Raw genomic sequence first — 19135 nt, forward strand, 5'->3', positions numbered from 1 at the left:
ATTTGATGGCGCGGCCTGGATCCCAGGACAAAGGGTGAGCCTTGTAACCAGTTGGCTGCCCAGCCCTTTTCCTCCAAGTGGCGTCACCAAGTGGCCGCTCCCCGCCTCGACCTCCTTTAGCTGGGGCCGAGAGTAGCGACTCAGCCTTCCGGCTGGAACCTCCCCTTCTGCCTGGCCTGGCAGAAGGTGGGCACCCGGAGAGGTTCCTCGTCAACGCTGAGTGACACAAAGGGAGAGAGGGACTCTCTGGTGGCAAAGTTCCAAGCCATTTATTCTTCTCCCAAGGGAGAAGTGGCAGGATGATACCAGGAAACAATCTCAGAGGGAGCAGAGAAAATGGTAGGACAACAGCTTATTGGGGGGGAGGGGCAGTCTCTTGGGAGGAGACTGCCTACAACCAATCAGAGATTAACAAGGAGGAGCATAGGGTGGACTTACATTAACCTAACACCAATGAAGAAGAAGGAAGGAGGGGTGAATACATAATTGACAAATGGGTGAAAGGAAACAGCATAACTGACACAGAACTTTCTGGTAAAAGGGATACAGCAAACCATAATTGACAAGTGGCAGGGGCTGGGTTTACAGGACTGACAAGGGAGGATTTACAAGCATGGGAGGGGTAAAGGGGATTGACATGAAGATTGGCATAAGGAAAGGCGGGGAAAATATGGGGTAAGCAACTCTGGGAAGAACTATTTTTGAAACTGAATAGGGGGGTGTGGAAGAAACCATTTTATAACACAGGAAAGTCTAACATATTACAGATTAAACAGTTAAAAACTCAAAAACACACCGCAACATATATTGTTCCTCTTTTCTGTGTTAATATTTCCAGAGCTCAATTTAGGGCACATAACTCACGTGCTTGGGCTAACCAGTAGGAAGGTAACTTTTCCTTTTCTATGGCCATTAACTCTTTATCTACTATAGCATACCCTGACTCCTGCTGCCCCTGGATTACCCTTGAAGATCCATCAATGTACAATTGGTTTCCTCCTTGGAGTGGTTGATCTGTTAGGTCTTCTCTTACTTTAGTTTGATAGTTTATAATCTCTAGGCAATTATGTACTAATCACTCATCTGGTTCTCCATACAAAAACGGGACAGGGTTGAGTTGGTTGCTCACAATTAGTTCTAAATCATAATCTACTGACATGGGTTCACACTTCAACTGTCAGGAATCAGTGAGCCATTTCTGAGCCTTTTGGTTTAGGATACTTCTGAGTGTGGAGTATATATTTTCAATTTTCCCCCAAAGGTTGATTTCTTGCTTTCTTCTATGAGTAGGGCAGTCACTGTCCCTGCTTGAATGCAAGTTGGCCACTCCCACCTGAGTGGTCTAGCAGTTTTGATAAATAGGCCACTGGTTTCCTGGATCCTCCCCAATCCTGGGCTAATACTCTATGTGCTACTGCTTTTTCTATATCTACAAACAGATAGAAAGGTTTGTCTATGGCAGGAAGACTCAGTGCCAGTGCACTGACTAATTTCTGTTTTAAATCTTCAGACTTCTACTCATCTTCCTTTTCCCACCTAATCTCTTCTTCTACTAACTTTTCATACAAGAATGTGATGGCCTGAGTGTATCCTTCAGTCCATAGCTTACAATATCCCAACAAGCTTAAAAACCTTCTAACCTCCCTCATGGATTTTAGCCATGGAAGTGAGACTATCCCTCACTGAACCCTGAGTAATTCTCTCAGGGTTCAGTTACTCGCTCCCTTGACAAATCACATGTTCTACTCATGGGTTTTTACTTCACACTCTACAAATTGGAGTTTCTCTTTTGATACCTGAAGTCCTTGGTCTCCAGAATATTTAACAACACTATGGTGAATCTCCAGACTTCTTTTTCTTCTGTCCTGAGAGAATCAAATCATCTACGTATTGGATAAGTTTTATCTCAGGTTTGATGGAAAAAAGTTGTAGTATGTCTCTTAGTGCTTGACTGAATATGTTTGGGGGATTTGGAAAACCCCTATGGTAATCTAGTCCACTGAACGTGTTGCTTTCTTCCTGAATTGGGGTCCTTCCATTCAAAGGGAAATATATCTCTACTTTCCTCTGCTAGTGGGCAAGCCCAAAAAGCATCTTTTAGGCCTACTGCGCTATACCACTGGTGTGATGAAGGGATGTTACTCAGTAGCATATAGGGGTTAGGCACTACTGGGAATTGATTCACTGTTCTTTTATTCACTTCTCTCAAGTCTTGGATAAGCCTGTAAATTCATCTGACTTCTTTACTGATAATATGGGTGTATTACAGGGGGACATACATGGTTCTAAGTCCCCTCCTCACGTAGGTCTTGGATCACCGGCTGCAATCCTCTTCTCCCTTCCAGGGTGAGTGGGTATTGTCATACACGAACTGGATGTTTTTCATTAGCTGTTTTTGTTACTATAGGTTTCATGTTCAATTTGCCTCAGTTTTTTGGTCTTGCCCACACCATTTTATGAATTTTCTCTTCATCTTTTTCTCTCAGCTGGAGAAGGTTAACTACCGTTTTCCCTTCCTCTGGGAGTACTCCAATGTCCAATTGCACCTGTAAATCCTGTTCCAATACTTTCACCTTGCTTCTGGAACTGATAAAACATCTCCAATTCCTATTTTATTTGTCCCTTCAAACTTTACTTGGTTTATAACTGATGCTTTAAATCCTTCCCCTTTTGCACCTACTACTTGCATGGTATCTTGACCTTTTTTACACCTGTTTGGAATTTTACAGACTCAAGTTCAGTCAGCCCCCATTGTGGAGTGCCCCCACCCCAGGAGGTGGGGATTCTACCCAAACAGCATTGAGTGAGTGGCATGACTTAAAGAAGATTCCACCCTGTAGGGTGTGTCCCTGCAAGCCCAGGAAAAAAATACTCCACCCATCTGGTCAAATAAAGAATGGCCCCAGAATGTTCTTCCTTTTCTGTATCCTCATTAGTTTAAATTCTACTGTAACGTCCCTGCCTTAGATTTTTTTCATTGGTTGTCCTTTTCAATCCATCCCTGTGCAGTCTCCTGCTCCTCCCACTATTGGACCCCGACCCTAAACTCCACCCCTACCCTGTCAAATAAAACCCATGACCCTAACCCCTTGTTTCTTGTCTTGTTCCCTGGAACAATAAAGGATCCCAGATTTTGCTAAACCAAGACCCATCCTGTTGCTTTCCTTTCCCTGTTGGTCATCAGTGGCTGCCTGAGGTCTGAGATTCCAGGACCCAGGGGGCTTGTTGCGCCCCTCACTATGGTGGAATGCAACACCCTGTGCCTACTAAGAATTCAAATTCTTCCTCCTGGGGATCTATTTTTAATGTTATTAAGGGCTCCTGATGGTATTCTGTCCCCAGGAGGTAGAGCCCCTGACACCCCTAGTCTTCTGCTTCTTTTTTTTGCTCAGTCTCATAGACACTTAGGTCCTTTTCTTTTTGGGGGCAATCTTTCCTGATATGTTCATTCCCTTTACAGTAAAAGCAAACTGGTCCTAGGTTCTGCTGTTTCCCAATGTCCAGTGGTGGAGATCACTTTCTTACATCTTGATTGGAGGTCAGATGTTGCCATAGTAACAAGCCGACCCTCCCAAATGCCAAATGCTCTGAGTACTAAGGCCATCCCATGATAACAATGCAAGGGGAAGGGGAAACATAACTATACATCTACAAAACTTCTCTCAACATATACATATTATTCACCCCTTAATTGTGAGAGTCAACCATTGCATTATTCACCTATAACATCGGGAATCACAGGAAGGGAAAAAACAACAAAGTAAATCTTTGATAGTAAAAAAAAAAATTACTTAATTACTTTTAAATAGTATCAATAAGCTTTCTAGTGCACTCAGATATTGAGAGAAATCAAAGACAATGTAGGTTGCCCGTGTTTTTATTAAGCATTACTGATTTGGGATATTCACACCACAAACTGCAATATTATTTTATCTGGGAAGACAAATCACAGTAGAACAGGCTGCTGAGAAGATGCTGAGAGGACCATAACCATCTCATCTTGTGGCTTCCATAACTGCAAAAAGCACTCATAAGTTTCAGTTAGAGGGTGTCACAGTGGGCAGTAGTCTTTGGGGGTGCCACGACCTTCCTTGAGAATTGTCCTGAGCACGCTGTTGGGTGCGCAGGCACAACCCACAGATCCACTCTTGGGCAATGCGTAGGCAAGGGACAAGAGCCTTGTATGGTGATCCACAGAGAACAAGCCTTTATTGTGAGCATGGGCACTCTGTGAAGGGTGCCAGGAACAAGGGCTCCAGAGAGTCAGAGGGAAAGCAGGGGTTTATACAGGAATAGCAAGGGGCAGAGCAGAACACTGGAAGAAATAGGGTGAGGGCACGGGGGCGGAGCAAAGGGGAAGGACCAATGGGGTACAAAGACTCAACACAGGGAAGCAAAGCATTCTGGGGGGAATCTTTTCGCTCACCACAACCACAGAGGTTATGGTTTAGGGTTTGGTTCTCCAAGGGAGTACAGCAAACCTTTCCTCAGCTGGTTTTCCAGCCTCCACAAGAGGGGAGCAAATTGCTAAGTGTCACTTGCTCTGGGGCTCCCTTGGAGTTAAATGCTCTCAAGGATTTGTTTTAATCATTCAGAAATGCTCATTGTTCTGTAAGCAATGCCAAACATGACTTGCTTGAAAAGAAATTGGCTTGGTTTACTGTAGGGTGGCTTTTTTATTTTTTGGGAGAAGCATGTGAGTATTGAGTGGTTTGCATATAGGAGGGTGAGTTAAAACAGCTGCAGAAAGCCTGCACCTGCAGTACTTTACTAGCGAATAAACCACACAAGCATGAGGCCAAAAATAGGAAGATTCTGTGCATGCAGTGTGGAAAAAGAAAAGGAATAGATATTGAACTCTGATTCTGCTAGGAATATTTGCATTATGTAGTAATTAGGTAAACAAAATCACGTGTACAGAATCAAATGAAGCAGCAGATACCCTAAAGATTTCCCCTTTAGTCACACAATCAGCAATCACAATAACTTATGTTAAAATGAGAAGCCAGAATAGCACCATATTTGTTTGATATGGAGTGATGTCCATGTATATCACATCCTAATCACTGGAACAATTACTGTTGTTCTCATGTCCATTTCATTTCCCTGGCTGAATATGCCTGGGATTTTGGACTGTGATTTCATAATTCACTTTGTTCTGCCATTTATACTGTGTGCCTGCTCCAGCAGATATCACCAATGCCCAATACTACTGTACTATACAGAACAAATAATTTGCATGAGAAGTTCTCTGTGGCTACTGGCTACTTAACTGTGTACTGCATCTGTAAAAGCCAAAGTTAAAGATGCTTTGTAGAATTCAGACAATGACCAACCGCTCACTATTCTGAATCATGTCTGCACTATTGCTGTGGCTATCAGCACGTACTTGTGTAGGGTTGATTATGTACAATCTCTCTTTTCCTATTTTGGATTAATATTTAGACAGTCTTTTTCTAAGGGCTGCAGGCTGACTCCAAAGGGAAAAAAAAAGTGTCTCTAGAGGACACTTGCATGATAGTGAACAGATTAGTTATACCTGCAGTGGTTCAAGTCGTAGCATAAATCTGAAACGTTTTCCATTAAAATTATTAAAATTTATGTTGTGCATTCGAAAACACAAATTCTTCCTGGAGCTGTCTGGAATAAATTTGGCCATTGTCCTGCATTACAGAAGAAGAGTGTCATTGTGGGGTGTAACCAACCTCTGCATTACTACACCATTTCTTACAAACTGTTAATGATGGCTGGTTTGTAGTACCTGCCCAGTGCATATCCAACCCCTCAAGCTACAAGCTGGGTGTGTTTCTTTGACTTCACAAATGACTCAGCCATGATGACTCCCTCTGGGGAAGTACCAGCATAGTGACATCCATCCTGAGGGGGTCATCTCTGCTACTGACATAATGGTTCAACTGCACCATTATAATGGGCAGCACTCTAAAGACTTAGACCATCAAGAACTCACAAAAATATCTTATGACTCAGATGATTACATCATTCCATTGTAAAGTTCCCCGCCCTGGGGGAGGTACTGAACATTCCCACCTCAGCCTGATCATATATAATTGGGGACTTGGGATGCTATCAGCACCACCACTGGATGGATCCAGAGGAAGACCCGGACTTCAACAGACCGCTGCTTTCAACTGCAACCATCACTCCAATAGGACTGTGACCACCCCCCTGACCAACAGGGTGCCAGGTTTACTCTGACCTGGTGGGTTTAAGCCCATTTCTGTGTATCATTGCATTTATTATAATCTCTCTATTAAGTTGTAACTCCAACCTGAAATCTCTCTCAAGGTAATTGTGTGGGGTTAATTTCTCCCTCTGGTTTACTTTCAAACCAGCACAGTAATTTATGCTGTACTAGTTTTCAGAGTACTGAAAAAGTGCTTACCTAGGACTAATACAGAAGGTGTCAGCTCAGTAGGATCCGAGTCCTTAGCTTCCATAGGTTCATTCAGAAACACTAACCGTAGTGCTTTCATCTATTCCATATCTGAATTTAAAAACCAGGAAAATAGTATTATCCCCTGCAAAGAAAATGGAGAGCACTGAAGTGAAACAATTTCAGAAGGAGACAGTGAGTCAGCATTGAAGTCTGGATGAAAAAATCAAGTTTGCCAACTCGGAGCCCTCTTCTCAGAGATGAGAACAAATGGAGAAATAGTCTCCATGAAAGCACTAGCTGCTGCATTGTTTTGAAAGAATCTGAGGAAGTATCTCTTATACAAGTAAAATACAGCCGACAAATGCAGTAATAACTTTTGTTTTGTTGGTGCGAATGAAACAAGCCTCCAGCATCAGAAATTCAATGAACATGTGTAAATGGCAGGCATTATGTAGAACCATTTGTTCATATTCAGAGATATCTGGCAAAGTTGTAATTGTGTCCCAGCCACAGACTACCTGTCCCTCTTCAGAAATCACAGACAAGTTCTGTTCTCTAATTCATTAGGTTATGAAGCAGGCAGAGGTGGTTTATTGCCTACTGTAGAGTAGTATCAGCATCTGTGGTTAAGGTCCATTTGCTTCATGAGTATTTAATGAGAAACGAAATGGCTGAACAATGTTTGCATATACATAATATATTAAAATGACAAGGGTGTAAAATAATATTAGACATGATTAGTGAAAAAAAAATACACATGCAGAGCAAAGAAGTAGCCAAAAAAAAAAAAAAAAAAAAAAGCAAAACTATGATATGCATGTTTGCTCATCACTGGAGAGTTAGCACATTAAGATTGAATAAAAAAGCTCAGGAGTTAAAGGCAAAATCGCATCTGGATATAGTTTGGAATTGTTTGCATTGTATTAAATTTAAATGTAAGCCCTATCATTTTGTGATTCAACCTGTGCTGCCTTCTCCAGGAAGATATTTCCATTGTTGGCTCTGCTGTGCAGCAGTAGTGGGCTTTGTTGCACTTCAGCTATGACAGCTTCTGCAGTCTGGTAAGAATATATTTCTATACTAAAATGACGAGTAGAAAAAGAATGGAAAAAAATGTATTGGACCTTCTGTACAGATCCTGAAAATGACAAAGAGTGGAAAATAGGACACTATTATAATAGTCTTTGTTCTTTTAATATAATACTCTTTGTTCTTTTTTCTATCAGCAGGTCACCTCCAAATTTTGTAGACCTTATGAACAGCTTTCAAAAGTATCTTTACCTCTGACCTTTCAGTGGGTAACTTCATGAAATATTAAGCAAACATTGTCACGGATTTTGGATATTTCCACTGGTGTTTAGCTGCTGTAAATGGAAATACCTATTTCATAGAGGTCTCCTGGTCCCTTTGACTTTTCCCCATCTTTTCACTGGAGTCTTTCCTGCTTTCCTTGAAGTATGCAATCCCATGGGTCTGCCCCACTCCTAGCCATAGGCAAAAGGAGCCTCCAGCCTTCCTGCACTCCCATTGTGGCAAAAAAGCAGGCTTGGCTGATGCAGAGAAGCAGCAGTTGAAATAGTCTTTAATTTTAGAACTAGGAAGAAGTGATTACAGAGAGGTACCAAGCCAACTTATAATAAAAGAGCTACATTAATCTATTTTAGTTTTCCATCCATCCTCTTTTTTATTTATTTTTTTCCCCAGAAACTTGCAAAGAGCTTCCTTCTGATTGCCTCCATTGTTTCAGGGAAGAATTGGTTTTGAATGACCTCTATAAGCTTTAACAGGATGTTGCTTATTTGCAGCCATGAGATGCTTTTCCAGTGTCTGAATTTAGAAGCCAACTGGTTAGAAAATTTGCAAAGCAAATCCTTTGTAACCCCTCAAAGCCATGTGATCATTATCCTATAAAGTAGAAAACTGTGTTAAATTATTACAGCTAAGCCTGCCATTGCTACTGTTTAACTAATTTCAATGTACCGTTGTGTCATTGGTGTATTTCAGAAGCTCAGCTGTTATGTGCCTGTCAGAGATCTGTTAAATTCATCTTGTGACTCAAGAAATTCCCCAAAAGCCTCCATACATTGCCAGTTCATAAGCTTGTATGAGAAGATTCATGTTTGTATGAGAACAGTCTTCTAACTCTAAGGCCTGGCTGTAGGGCTGAAATGCATACAGTCCCTCACTGCATGTTGCGGCCCACCTGGCAGGCAACCTGGGTTCCTCTCACCTGCAAAGCATCCTTCCACATCTGGACATAACTTTGTCCAAGAATCTCAGTGGATTGCAGTTCTGACTTCAAGGGAAGATGAGTGTGAGTGGCAGTGAGCACAACACTGGGCTTCTGTAGTGAGCCATACACCAAGGGCGTGTCATAGAATCAGATCAAAGAATCAGTTAGGTTGGAAAAGAATTCTTAAGATCATCAAGTCCAACCAATAACCCAGCACTACCAAGTCCATCACTGAACCATGTCCCTAAAGTGCCACAAAGTACCATACACCTTTTAAAAACCTCGAGGGTTCGTGAGTCATCAGTTCCCTGGGCAGCTTGATCCAGCCTAGATCTCCCCTGTTGCAATTTGAGGCCATTTCCACTTCTCCTGTCACTCATGATGGGGGGAAGAGAGTGACCCCTACCTCTCTGCAACCTCCAGTCAGGTAGTTACAGAAAGTGAGAAAATCTCTTCTGAGACTCCTTTTTTTTTCCAGGATGAACACCTCAAGTTCCTTTAGCTGCTTCTCATCAGACTCATGCTCCAGATTTCCATGACCTGCTCCTCACACAGCCAGCTGCAGGTCCCCATTACAAGGTGGATCTATCAGCTGCTGTCTTGGGAGCCTTAGTGGGAGCAGAAATCCTGCCATGGAGTTTGCACATCAGTGGCAGAATGGGTCAGGCTCTGTCACACTGAATTTTGGCTACAATAGCAGCTGTTTTAACATGAAGCTCCTAATATTCACTTTCAAGTTCTTACTATACCAATTATACCAGCGCTGTTCAGAGGGTGAGACGGTGAGATTACATTGGCCTCCTGATTTGATGGTTATTTGACAAAGTCCTACATTTTAATTTGATTTCTTCCTTGTTCATCTTCCATAAATCACAGCTCTTCTGATGTTCCTGCATATCTTTGTTATCAATGGTGCCTGTGGTGTGTCATGTGTGAAACGGCGGTGCTGACTCATCACCTCCACCTCGACAGGAACAGGAGATCCCGGCTTTGTGTACAACCTTGCTAGGAAAGGCAGAATGTGTTAAATAACCTTTAAACCACACAGCACGTTTAGATTTGGGTGGTTTTGTGCGCACGTTGCAAAGATGGGGGGATGCCTTTCTGAACGCAGTGCTTCAGCGAGGGGCGACCGCGCATGGAGGCGTCCGGTCCCTTGCAGACGCGGGCGGCGGACAGGCAGTACGGAGCCTTCGCGGAAGGTGATAGGTGGTACCCGAGCGGCCGAGGAGGGAACGGGAGCTGCTCCTGAGAGTCACCGAGAGCAGGGTAAAGTCGGTCCGCCTGCCCCGAGGCACGGCCGCACCGCCCAGGCGCCACCGCCAGGGGTCCCCGCAGGCCGGGCGGCCGCACCGCCCGCTCGGGGGCGGGCCGGGCCATCAGCTGACCGGCCCCGCCGCACCGCTGCCGGAGCCGCCGCACATCAGTCGTTTTCCTCGGCAGAGGCACGGCTTCGAGGATTTATAGCTGGACCCCGTGGCGTCTCGCCGGACGGCATCCCTCCTTCCCCCCCACTCCCAGCCGCCGCGATGCTGCCCCACTTAGCCGTCCTGCTGCTGGCCGCCGGCGCCGCCCGGGCTCTAGAGGTAAGTGGGGCAGGAAGCAGCGGGCGTGGGTTTCGCCGCCACCCTCCGAAGCTTTTGTCTGTCCGCAGCCGCCCCCGCGGCGTGGGCTTGGCCGCGGAAGGGCAGGCGAGGGTTGCTTTCCTAGGGGTGTTGCATCCCTATCTACCGCCGCTCTCCCTTCGTCGAACAATAGGAACGGCGAGCCGGAGGGTGGCGGAGGCGTCAGGGAGGGATCGTGGCTAGGAACTCCCGGGGCTGGCGCCCCCGGCCTCGCTGCGCGTGTCCGGCTGCCGGGGCGCTGCCCGGACGCGGGTTCTGCCTTGGGGTTGGCTCCGCCGGGGGCTCGGGAAAGGAAACTTTCCCCAGGAGCAGGCACGCCGCAGGCGGCTGGCCCCGTGGCGTACCCCGATGGGGCGGGGGCTAGGGGCGAGCAGCCGGGCTGCGAGCGGGGGACGCGAGGGCGTCTCCCCGGGAGGGAGCGAAATCAGGCTGCGGAGCCTGTGGTACCCCCCACGGGGGGACCGGGCGGCGCAGGTGTGCGGGCCGGCGGCCAGAGCTCCCCGCCGGCTGGTGCAGTGGCCCCGCGGGAAGGCGGTGCCCGGGGGGCGGTGGTCAGGGCCGGCCCGAGCCCCCCCGCGGGCCGGAGGCGCTGGAAGATGGCGCCTCTGCAGTGCAGCAGAGAGGAGGCGCCGACAGCCCGCGCCCCTCCGCCCCTGCCCGCCCTCTTTCCTTCCTTCCCCGGGGTGGCTCCGCCCGCCCCGGCCGGGAGGCACCTCCGCGGGTCACTCCCTCTGGGTCGGGCGGGGGCTGGGGGTTCCCCCTGCCCACCCGTCCGGGGGTGTGCGTGCACCGCAGTCGCTGCGGGGTGGGCTGGCAGAAAGCTTGGATCCCAGAGGAGAAGTTAGCACGGCTGGGTGTCGGTTCTTCCTTCCCCCCCCCCCCCCCCCCCCGCCAGATCTCAAAAAAGAAGATGTGGGAGGGGTGAGTCACCTCGAGGTCTCCTTCGCTCTGTGCTTGCCATACTTCGGCCTGCAGACTTCGGCTTCTGTCCTCCTCCTGTGTCAATTCTCCCTTCTCCTAGGGGCGGTCAGGGACTGGGTGGGGGTGAGATGGTTGACAGTATTTAGCCTGATCGTAGGGACGGATGCTCGCGGTCCCCGCCCCCCTTCCCCAGGGCGTGGGGACGTAGGACTGTGGCTCGGGTGCCCTTCCCGGGAAGGACCCCAGTACGCCATGAATAAGAGGAGACAGCTTCATACCAGCACTCCGTCCCTGCAGCCAAGGCTGCCAGCCACGGGCTCTTGCTTTGAGGCATGATCTTGCCAGCATTGAGAGGGATGTGTCAATTTGATCAGTTCTGCAGATGCTCAGATGTTTGAAGCTTCCAGTTATAGCACTCGTTGGAGTTTAGTAGCTTCTTGTCTAAATGTAACAGAAGGAAATGTCTGCCTTGGGTGTGTAGCTAAAGTAAAAAATGAGATTTTATGATTGACATATGCATCAAGATAGACCAAGAAGGATGGACTTTCTCTGTTCGCTCTTTGTAGCCCTGGCCTTAATCACAGATGTGTAGGTGTTGCCACTGCGAAGGTGCTGGAAGAAAGGAGGCTTGAATTTCGTACCAGAACTGTTCAGGAGGACTGAACGTGTATGCTCAGAGACTTCCGCAGTGGTGTCTGCCTTATGATGGCCAGAATTTTGAGAGACATCCTCTGTCTGGAAACATTTACTGAAATGGGCAGCGATGTTTATGCAGCAGCTTTCTGTCTTCTGTCATTCCATATGCATGTTTGAGGCTTGACGTTTATTCCTTTTCTTTATGTTTGGTCGTGCAGTAGGTTTTAACATCTGGTGATATTGTGACAAGGTGTTTGTCAGTCTTGATTCTGTAAGGTTGATGTTTTGATCAAGCCTCTTGCTTTTATAACACTAAATATTTCATAATAGAAATGGTGTGTGTGCATGTTCTGCTCTTGAACCATCTTCTTATGCTAATGGGTGAAATTTTTATGTTTGAATTAGATTTTCTGTAGATCTCTTTTCTGAAATGAAATGTTTATCCTCCTATTTTAACAAATAATTTCTGGAAAGCAGCAAATAATCTGTACTTTGTAGTGTACTTTTGCTTTTGGAAATGGTATGAGGAAGAGAAAAAGCAGGGCCAAAACAAATTCTCTCTGTTTTACACGTGAAGAATTCCTTTCTAAAATTACAGGTAGATTAATAATGATTTAACATCTCAAAAGGAAATATTCTGTAGTGCTGTCCTGGTGATGCCATGGTTGCTTAGCATATTACTTTCTGACCCTCATGTGAATCATACTCATTGGCTGAGAGTTGTCATGGTTTGTGAAACTGCCATATTCTGCAGTAGCTATTTTTGCATTTAATCTTTTTCAGTAATTGTCTGATTTTAGTAGACAAATGCAACAGACAGTAACTATTCTCATGAATTTGTGTGAATGATCCTGGTTTATAAATAATTTCCTCTCATTAGCACACTGAGGTTTCTGCTATGCCTGTTTTACTGCCTGCTCTCACTGCCTGTTTCTAAGCAAGACTCCTTTACCAGCTGACTGAAACGAAATTGTTAAGATATCAGTATCTCATAAACTGGCCCTCAGAAAAAAGACAAAATGATATTTCTTGACAGTGTTTTTCTTTAAACTGGGTAATGTATGTAGGTTCCTTTTTTTTTTTTTTTTTTTGTTTTGTTTTGTTTTGTTTTGTTTTTAGGAGAAGACTCCAAATATTTGTTTCTTCATTGTTTAGTTTCCTAGTAGATCTTTCAAGAAATGACATTTAAATGTGGGAGGGGGAGCAACAGCTTTACTTTGCTTCTATTACAGCTCCTCTTTCTGTTGATTCTGTCCCCAAATTTCCCTGGCCAAGGTTTGCATTTGTTGCAGGAACCCTTTTGCACTTTTATTTAAGATGCTGACATGGGGTGGGTGTCTGAGTGGGTACATAGAGCAGGCTCTCTGGGATCATCAGGATCCTTGGCGGTCAGGTGAACAAATGAGCGAAAAGAAAGAAGAAAAGAAAGAAAGGAAGCTTCTCGCTTGCTTTCTCATTTGTCTTTTGTTTGATTGATTGATGATTAACAGACAATTTTGAGACTTGCATGATCTTCAGATGCCTTTTCTGTGGAAAAAAAAAATATCAGCTGCTGTGCTGCTTCTTCACGAAACATGTATGAAAACCTGAGGAAGCTTACAAGATCTTCATGCTTTTAAATTTTAATTATTTTTTTCCCCATGAGGTGTTTGTGTGACAGATGTAAGCCATCTCCCTTATTCATTTTTAATTGATCAGTGCTGAATTATAGGGCAAATCCACAAGAGGCATAGATCTCCTTTGGTTCTTCATGACTTGCGCTTTGCATATGTTGAGTAAACTGTGAAGGATAATAAGAAGTTTGATTTATAAGTTTTGTGAAGAAAAGGTATGACAATTTCTTTTAATTAGTAGTTCTTTTCCAAAACAAAGAGTAGCAAAATAGCTGAAGAGTATAGTAACTTCTCTAATTGCTTGAAAAATTGACAGCTGCTTCTCTGAGTAGAATAATTATTTTTAGTGACTCAGTAAAATAATTAACACAAGCTGTTGGGTGTGGAGGCTTGGCCAAGAACTTGGTAGATAGCATCACCTGAAGGAGGTCTCTGGTTTGACCCTGTGCCCAAAGCAGACCAGGCTGCAGGGGCTTTCTGCAGTTGCGTCTTGAAAATGGAGCTCTAAGGACAGAGCCTGTGCCACTTCTCTAGGTAGCCTGCCCCATCCTCTGTTTGGTTGATTCACCTATGGTGGAATTCCCAGGCTTAACTGACATCCTTAGGCCTGAATACTCTGAATGATGTAATTTTGACATCTTCCAAAAAAGGTATGCAATTACCAGAAGTTGAAAAATTTGTGTTTTGGTTTAGTAAATAAAAATTATATTTGACAAATGTCCATGTATATATATATACATGTATGCATACATGTTGGGATATCAGGGGACACAAGACAAACTATGGACTTTGGACCTGCTTAACCAAAGAGATTTGATAACAGGATGCCTTGTCAAAAGCAAACAGAACTTTGAAAATTAGACCTAGATTGCAACAAGATTCAATCAGACAGCTTTGCTGGAAAAAGAAATCTCGTTAAACTCTACAAGCAAGAGATGTTGTGATGTGCATAAATTTGTGTATGTGATTTTCACCTAATCATTGTAGTACACATTACTAGTCTCCCTGAAATAGTATGTAAGTGTTTGTATCCCTCAATAAAATTGGATTCTGATCACCGAATCAGTCTCCCTGTCTCGCTCCATCGCCGACAATTGGTGTCTCTGTGTGAGGAAATGAGCCGGCCTGACTGGCGGTAGTTGGCGAGCTCCTGGAACTGATTGTGATGGTGAGAGAACCGTGTCTGGGCCCACAATCCCTATCTGCTGTGACTGACAGGTGAGCCAGGGGAACTAAAAATGGGAAAGGAAATGTCCAAAGAGAGAGACATCTATGAAACTGTTGCTGTTGAGTAAGAAACGGCACAGACTCACCGGAAGGCAGCAGCAGCTTTACAATGAAAATTCTCTCATTTTATAGACTCTTCCAATACAGACAGACTAGATTGGTCAATCAATCAGTGATTGGCTAATTAACAAAAACACCTTTCTTATAAACAATCTTTGAGAAAAACCATGAAAACAGAGTAGGAAAACAGCATCTGCAGGTTGTTTATAATAACAAGCTATCATTGTTTTCTACAACTCTCTCAAATCTCACAAGTTGGCTGTGAGAAAACTTACCTGGTTTTCTTGCTCTGACCAGGCTGTCACATCCACATGAAACCATGCTTGTCTTTCCGGACAAGCATGACTCCCCCATCCTAAAGCATGACCTTAAGTCACTTTTACTCCCATCCTGGAGAATACTTTTTAAGATGTTAAAAAAGTGAGAGTGGCCATATGCTGCCAGCCCCCTGCTCTGCTGTCTCTCCTCACTCAGACTCTCCCTGCCCACTTGAAACTGGCACCTCTTCTACTGAAGAGTGGCCACAGCCATCAACCTCACCCATGCCCAGACAAAGGAGGGGAAGGCATCCTTTCTCACGGTTGTTAGCAATTTATATTGCTGACCGCTGCTCTAGCAGTGAGGAGGGGAAGCCTTTCGATCCAGGACTGATAGATTCAGATTATGAGACTGATCCATTCCCTTCTGACCCTCGTGAAAAATAGATGCAGCTAAAGAAAAAGGCCCTTAAGGAGGGTACCCCCAAACTTGCGAGAAAGCTCGGCATTTGAAAAAGGATTGTTTCGAAAAGGGGGAGGCCAAATCCAAAACTCCTGCTGTTTGCCCTCTGTGCCATAATCAGTGTCGGTCCAAGTATGATTTTGAAGGCTGTCGGATATCAGGAAACCGGAGCTGAAGCACAGAGTGGCACCACGTGAAGACTCAGATGCCCCAGCGGGTGCCTCAGAAGGAGTACCACAAGCCTCAGCCCAGCTGCTGCTGCAAGCAGCCCTGGTCAGACCATCACCGACCAGCCACCCTGTCACCAACCAGCCACCCCAGCACAGGGATGGACCTGGCAACCTCCAACACAGTAATGTTACTTCATTCGTCTGTTCATTTGATCGTCACAGGAGTTTTCGTATCACCTGGACAGTGTATGTGTGCATACTTTGTTTGTTCCCCTGGAGTTACTGACTCTGACTCATGGCATGGACTCCCCAGCCGCCCTGTGTAGTGCCGGCCAGGAGCAGTACAGCCCAATTTATAGCCTTTCCTGCAGCACCCCTACTGCACCCCCGATAGCAGAACAGAGGGAGGGGGGTTTTGGTTCCACAGGGGTCCTGCAGATTTTATGGACACAACTGTATTATATCTGAGCGTCCAACATGCCAATGCAAAGTGACTCTGAAAGGCAGACACGCTCCTAGGAGGACTCATTGATACAGGAGCCAGTGTGACTGTTGTCTCAAGAAGCCAGTAGCCCAAGGATTGGCCATTAATGACTCAGGGACTCTCCAGCATGGCTGGAAGGAGCGAAAGCCTGCAAAGCCAACACTCGGTGCCAATAACGGGGCTTGATGGGCAGATCGCCATGGTTAAACTTTCTGTGCTGCCTGTGCCCCTGGTTTTGTGGGGAAAGGAATGTGTTAACAAAGTGGGGAATTTTTATGCATTCATATTTTGTGCAGGAGTCACTTGGGACTCTTGACACCCCCAAAATGGCCCCTGGCCTGAAGTGCCCCAGGTGCTTTCAAGCATTGGAAGCAGCAGCAGCTACCAAAGGGACACTTGATACAGATCTAAAGCCCGGAGGGACACCTAGCCCGGGTTATTCTTTCCAGTTACTTGCTTTTTATTTACAATATATTTTGTTTTGAATTTTTTGGTACAGCTATTTAGTACTATAAAACTAAATATTTTTTTGTTTTAGCCTTCAGTGTTTATATCCCGTTACTCTTACTAAGCCAAACTTAAATCTATCCTACAACCAGCCTTTAAAGCTGCTGCAGGGGGTGTGGCCCTCCTGCCTGGCACCAGCCAGTGTTGCGATTTACCTTCTAATTTTAGTAACTTGTGATTTGTGATTTTTAACAGGATTGTTACTAGAACAATTCAAAGGTGTTGGTATAGAGGTGGTGTCTTTTTACATACTAGTAACAGCAAAACTACACAATTCAGTAAGAGGAATTAGATAGTTTTAAATTCAAGATTCTTTAGCTCACATTCAAGACAAACCTTGAACTTTATCTGTAGTGATTTTTTGAGGCTTAACTCCACTGTCATCTTTATTAAGTGCTTGCTTTTTACTCCATAGTTCTAACAAGGTAATTTTATTGTAAAGATTTCAGCATAGTTGTTTACTTGCATGTTGTTTATTTTTATGTTTAACTGTTATATGACAAATTTTCAGTAATCTTTTTGTAATAATAGTTTAAATAAGTTAATTCTTGTTGATTTTTGTTAAATGATGTTCAGCGATGTTAACTTTAAGTTCTTTTAGAGATTCTTTGTTAAGGTTAAGTTTTAGTGAAGTTGATTGTAAGCTCTGTTGAAATATACCTGTTTGAATGATAAGATACAATTCCTTTGATATACAAGTGAATGACATAAAATGAGTAAACTTCTGTCAAAATTTGCTCATTAAAATTACAAGATAACACTATGTTGTTATAGAAATAAGAACAATTTTTGCTATTTTATTTTTTAAAAGTAATACTGAAGAATGAGTAACAATTCCATATTATGACTGTTATTAGTTATGAGTTATTTAATGCTTTTTTTTTTTTTACTTTTTTGCTTTAATTTCTAACTACTATTATCAAGAGGTTTCTAAAATATATTAAAAAGAATCTTCCAAAAAAAAGCCTGGATCCTGGCCAAGTCCTGGCCTTAACTAGTAGAGAAGATTTTCTGCACCAAAATTATGTTCAAGTAGTTTTGACTTATAAATTTTGGACTTGGAAATCTTACCTGGGAATGATTTTCCAAGCCCTCACTTTAAAAAATAAAGCTTGTCAATTACTACAGACTCTTAAGTAATGGTACACTATTTAAGAAATTTATTGAAATTGTTTTAAACCACCATTTTATTTTTCACATGCAAGTAATTGTATCTATTATCTGATTTATTTTTACTTAGTATAAGTTTATTGTTTTATTAGATATTGTTATGCTTTTATGTTACCTTCATGTTTATAATGAGAAACACATGTTATTAAAAAAAATATTAGGGGGGAATATAGCTCCTCCATAATTTTACACTAATATTTACACTAAAAATTTTTGAAAGCAAACCAAATCATGTCGAATTGGATCCCTTACCCTCCTGAAGCACCCTTGGTGGAACCCCAGGAATTAGAATTCCTGGGTTCTGTGAAGTTGGATTTTTGTATTAATTTTAAATACATGGCAAGGAGTCAGTCTAAAAATGTTTTTCCCTATCACCATGTGTGTGAGAATTAAATCTTTTGGTACAATTACACTTCTGGCAGCTTTTCTAAATCCAGTAGTGTGGCTGCCATCAGGAATGTTTTTAGTTTATAAAGATCAAACCTGAGCCTTTTAGTGGTTGGAATTTTTAACTAAAAGATTATTTTTAAGATATGTATGTGATGTTCACATGCCCTCTGAACAGAGAGAAGTTGTGAGACAAGCAGAGAAGAAGGAAAACATAATTCTTATCTCTCTTGCTGTGCCTGTGTTGTGCCACAGTAGAATGCAATATGGAGATTATTTACCTGAAGGGAGGATGTTTTGTTCCTTTGGCCTATCAGGGCCAAGAAGTGTGTGAGTCTGGACTGTCACAAGACAGTCCCGAGAGAATCAGAGATGAGTGCAGTTCTGTGTAGTTGTGAGCAAGAGTGAGTGCAAAGCAGATTCAGTTTAGATGCAATGTATATAATATAGAATAATAAAGTAATTATTTAGCCTTCTGATAAGATGGAGTCCTCCTCATCATTTTCTCTCCCCTTCATTGGGGCTTGCCCGTGCTTCGATACATGTATATATGTGTTAATTTTGATAATAATTGTAGTGATCATGATACCTTTCAGTCTGTGCATAGATTAATTATTAAGGCCATTGAAAGAGTGGTTTTGGTCGAAAGGAAAGGCGAAGATGTTGGGATATTAGGGGACACAAGACAGATGATGGACTTTGGACCTGGTTAACAAGAGATTTGATAACAGGATGCCTTGGCAAAAGCAAATTGAACTTGGAAAATTAGACCTAGATTGCAAGAAGATTCAATCAGACAGGTTTACTGGAAAATCTCATTAAACTCTGCAAGCAAGGGATGTTGTGATATGCATAAATTTGTGTATGTGATTTTAACCTAATCATTGTAGTAAACATTACTAGGCTCCCTGAAGTAGTATGTAAGTGTTTGTATCCCACAATGAAATCAGATTCTGATCACCGAATCAGTGTCCCTGTCTCTCTC

At 43.7% G+C, this 19135-nt stretch overlaps 1 protein-coding gene across 2 annotated transcripts in view; it reads left to right on the top strand.

Moving 5' to 3' along the window:
- Positions 1–9971: 9971 nt before the first annotated feature.
- LOC121341331 (amyloid beta precursor protein) overlaps positions 9972–19135 on the top strand; it is a 205889-nt gene continuing 196725 nt past the window's right edge. For both annotated transcript variants that reach the window (XM_041414760.1, XM_041414761.1), the window contains exon 1: positions 9972–10216. In XM_041414760.1, coding sequence (XP_041270694.1) covers positions 10160–10216 — 57 coding nt within the window. In that variant the 5' untranslated portion in view covers positions 9972–10159. The remainder of the gene's footprint in view (positions 10217–19135) is intronic.

This window comes from Onychostruthus taczanowskii, unplaced genomic scaffold, assembly GCF_017590055.1.
Source record: "Onychostruthus taczanowskii isolate IOZ18803 unplaced genomic scaffold, ASM1759005v1 scaffold47, whole genome shotgun sequence".
Classification (NCBI taxonomy): domain Eukaryota; kingdom Metazoa; phylum Chordata; class Aves; order Passeriformes; family Passeridae; genus Onychostruthus; species Onychostruthus taczanowskii.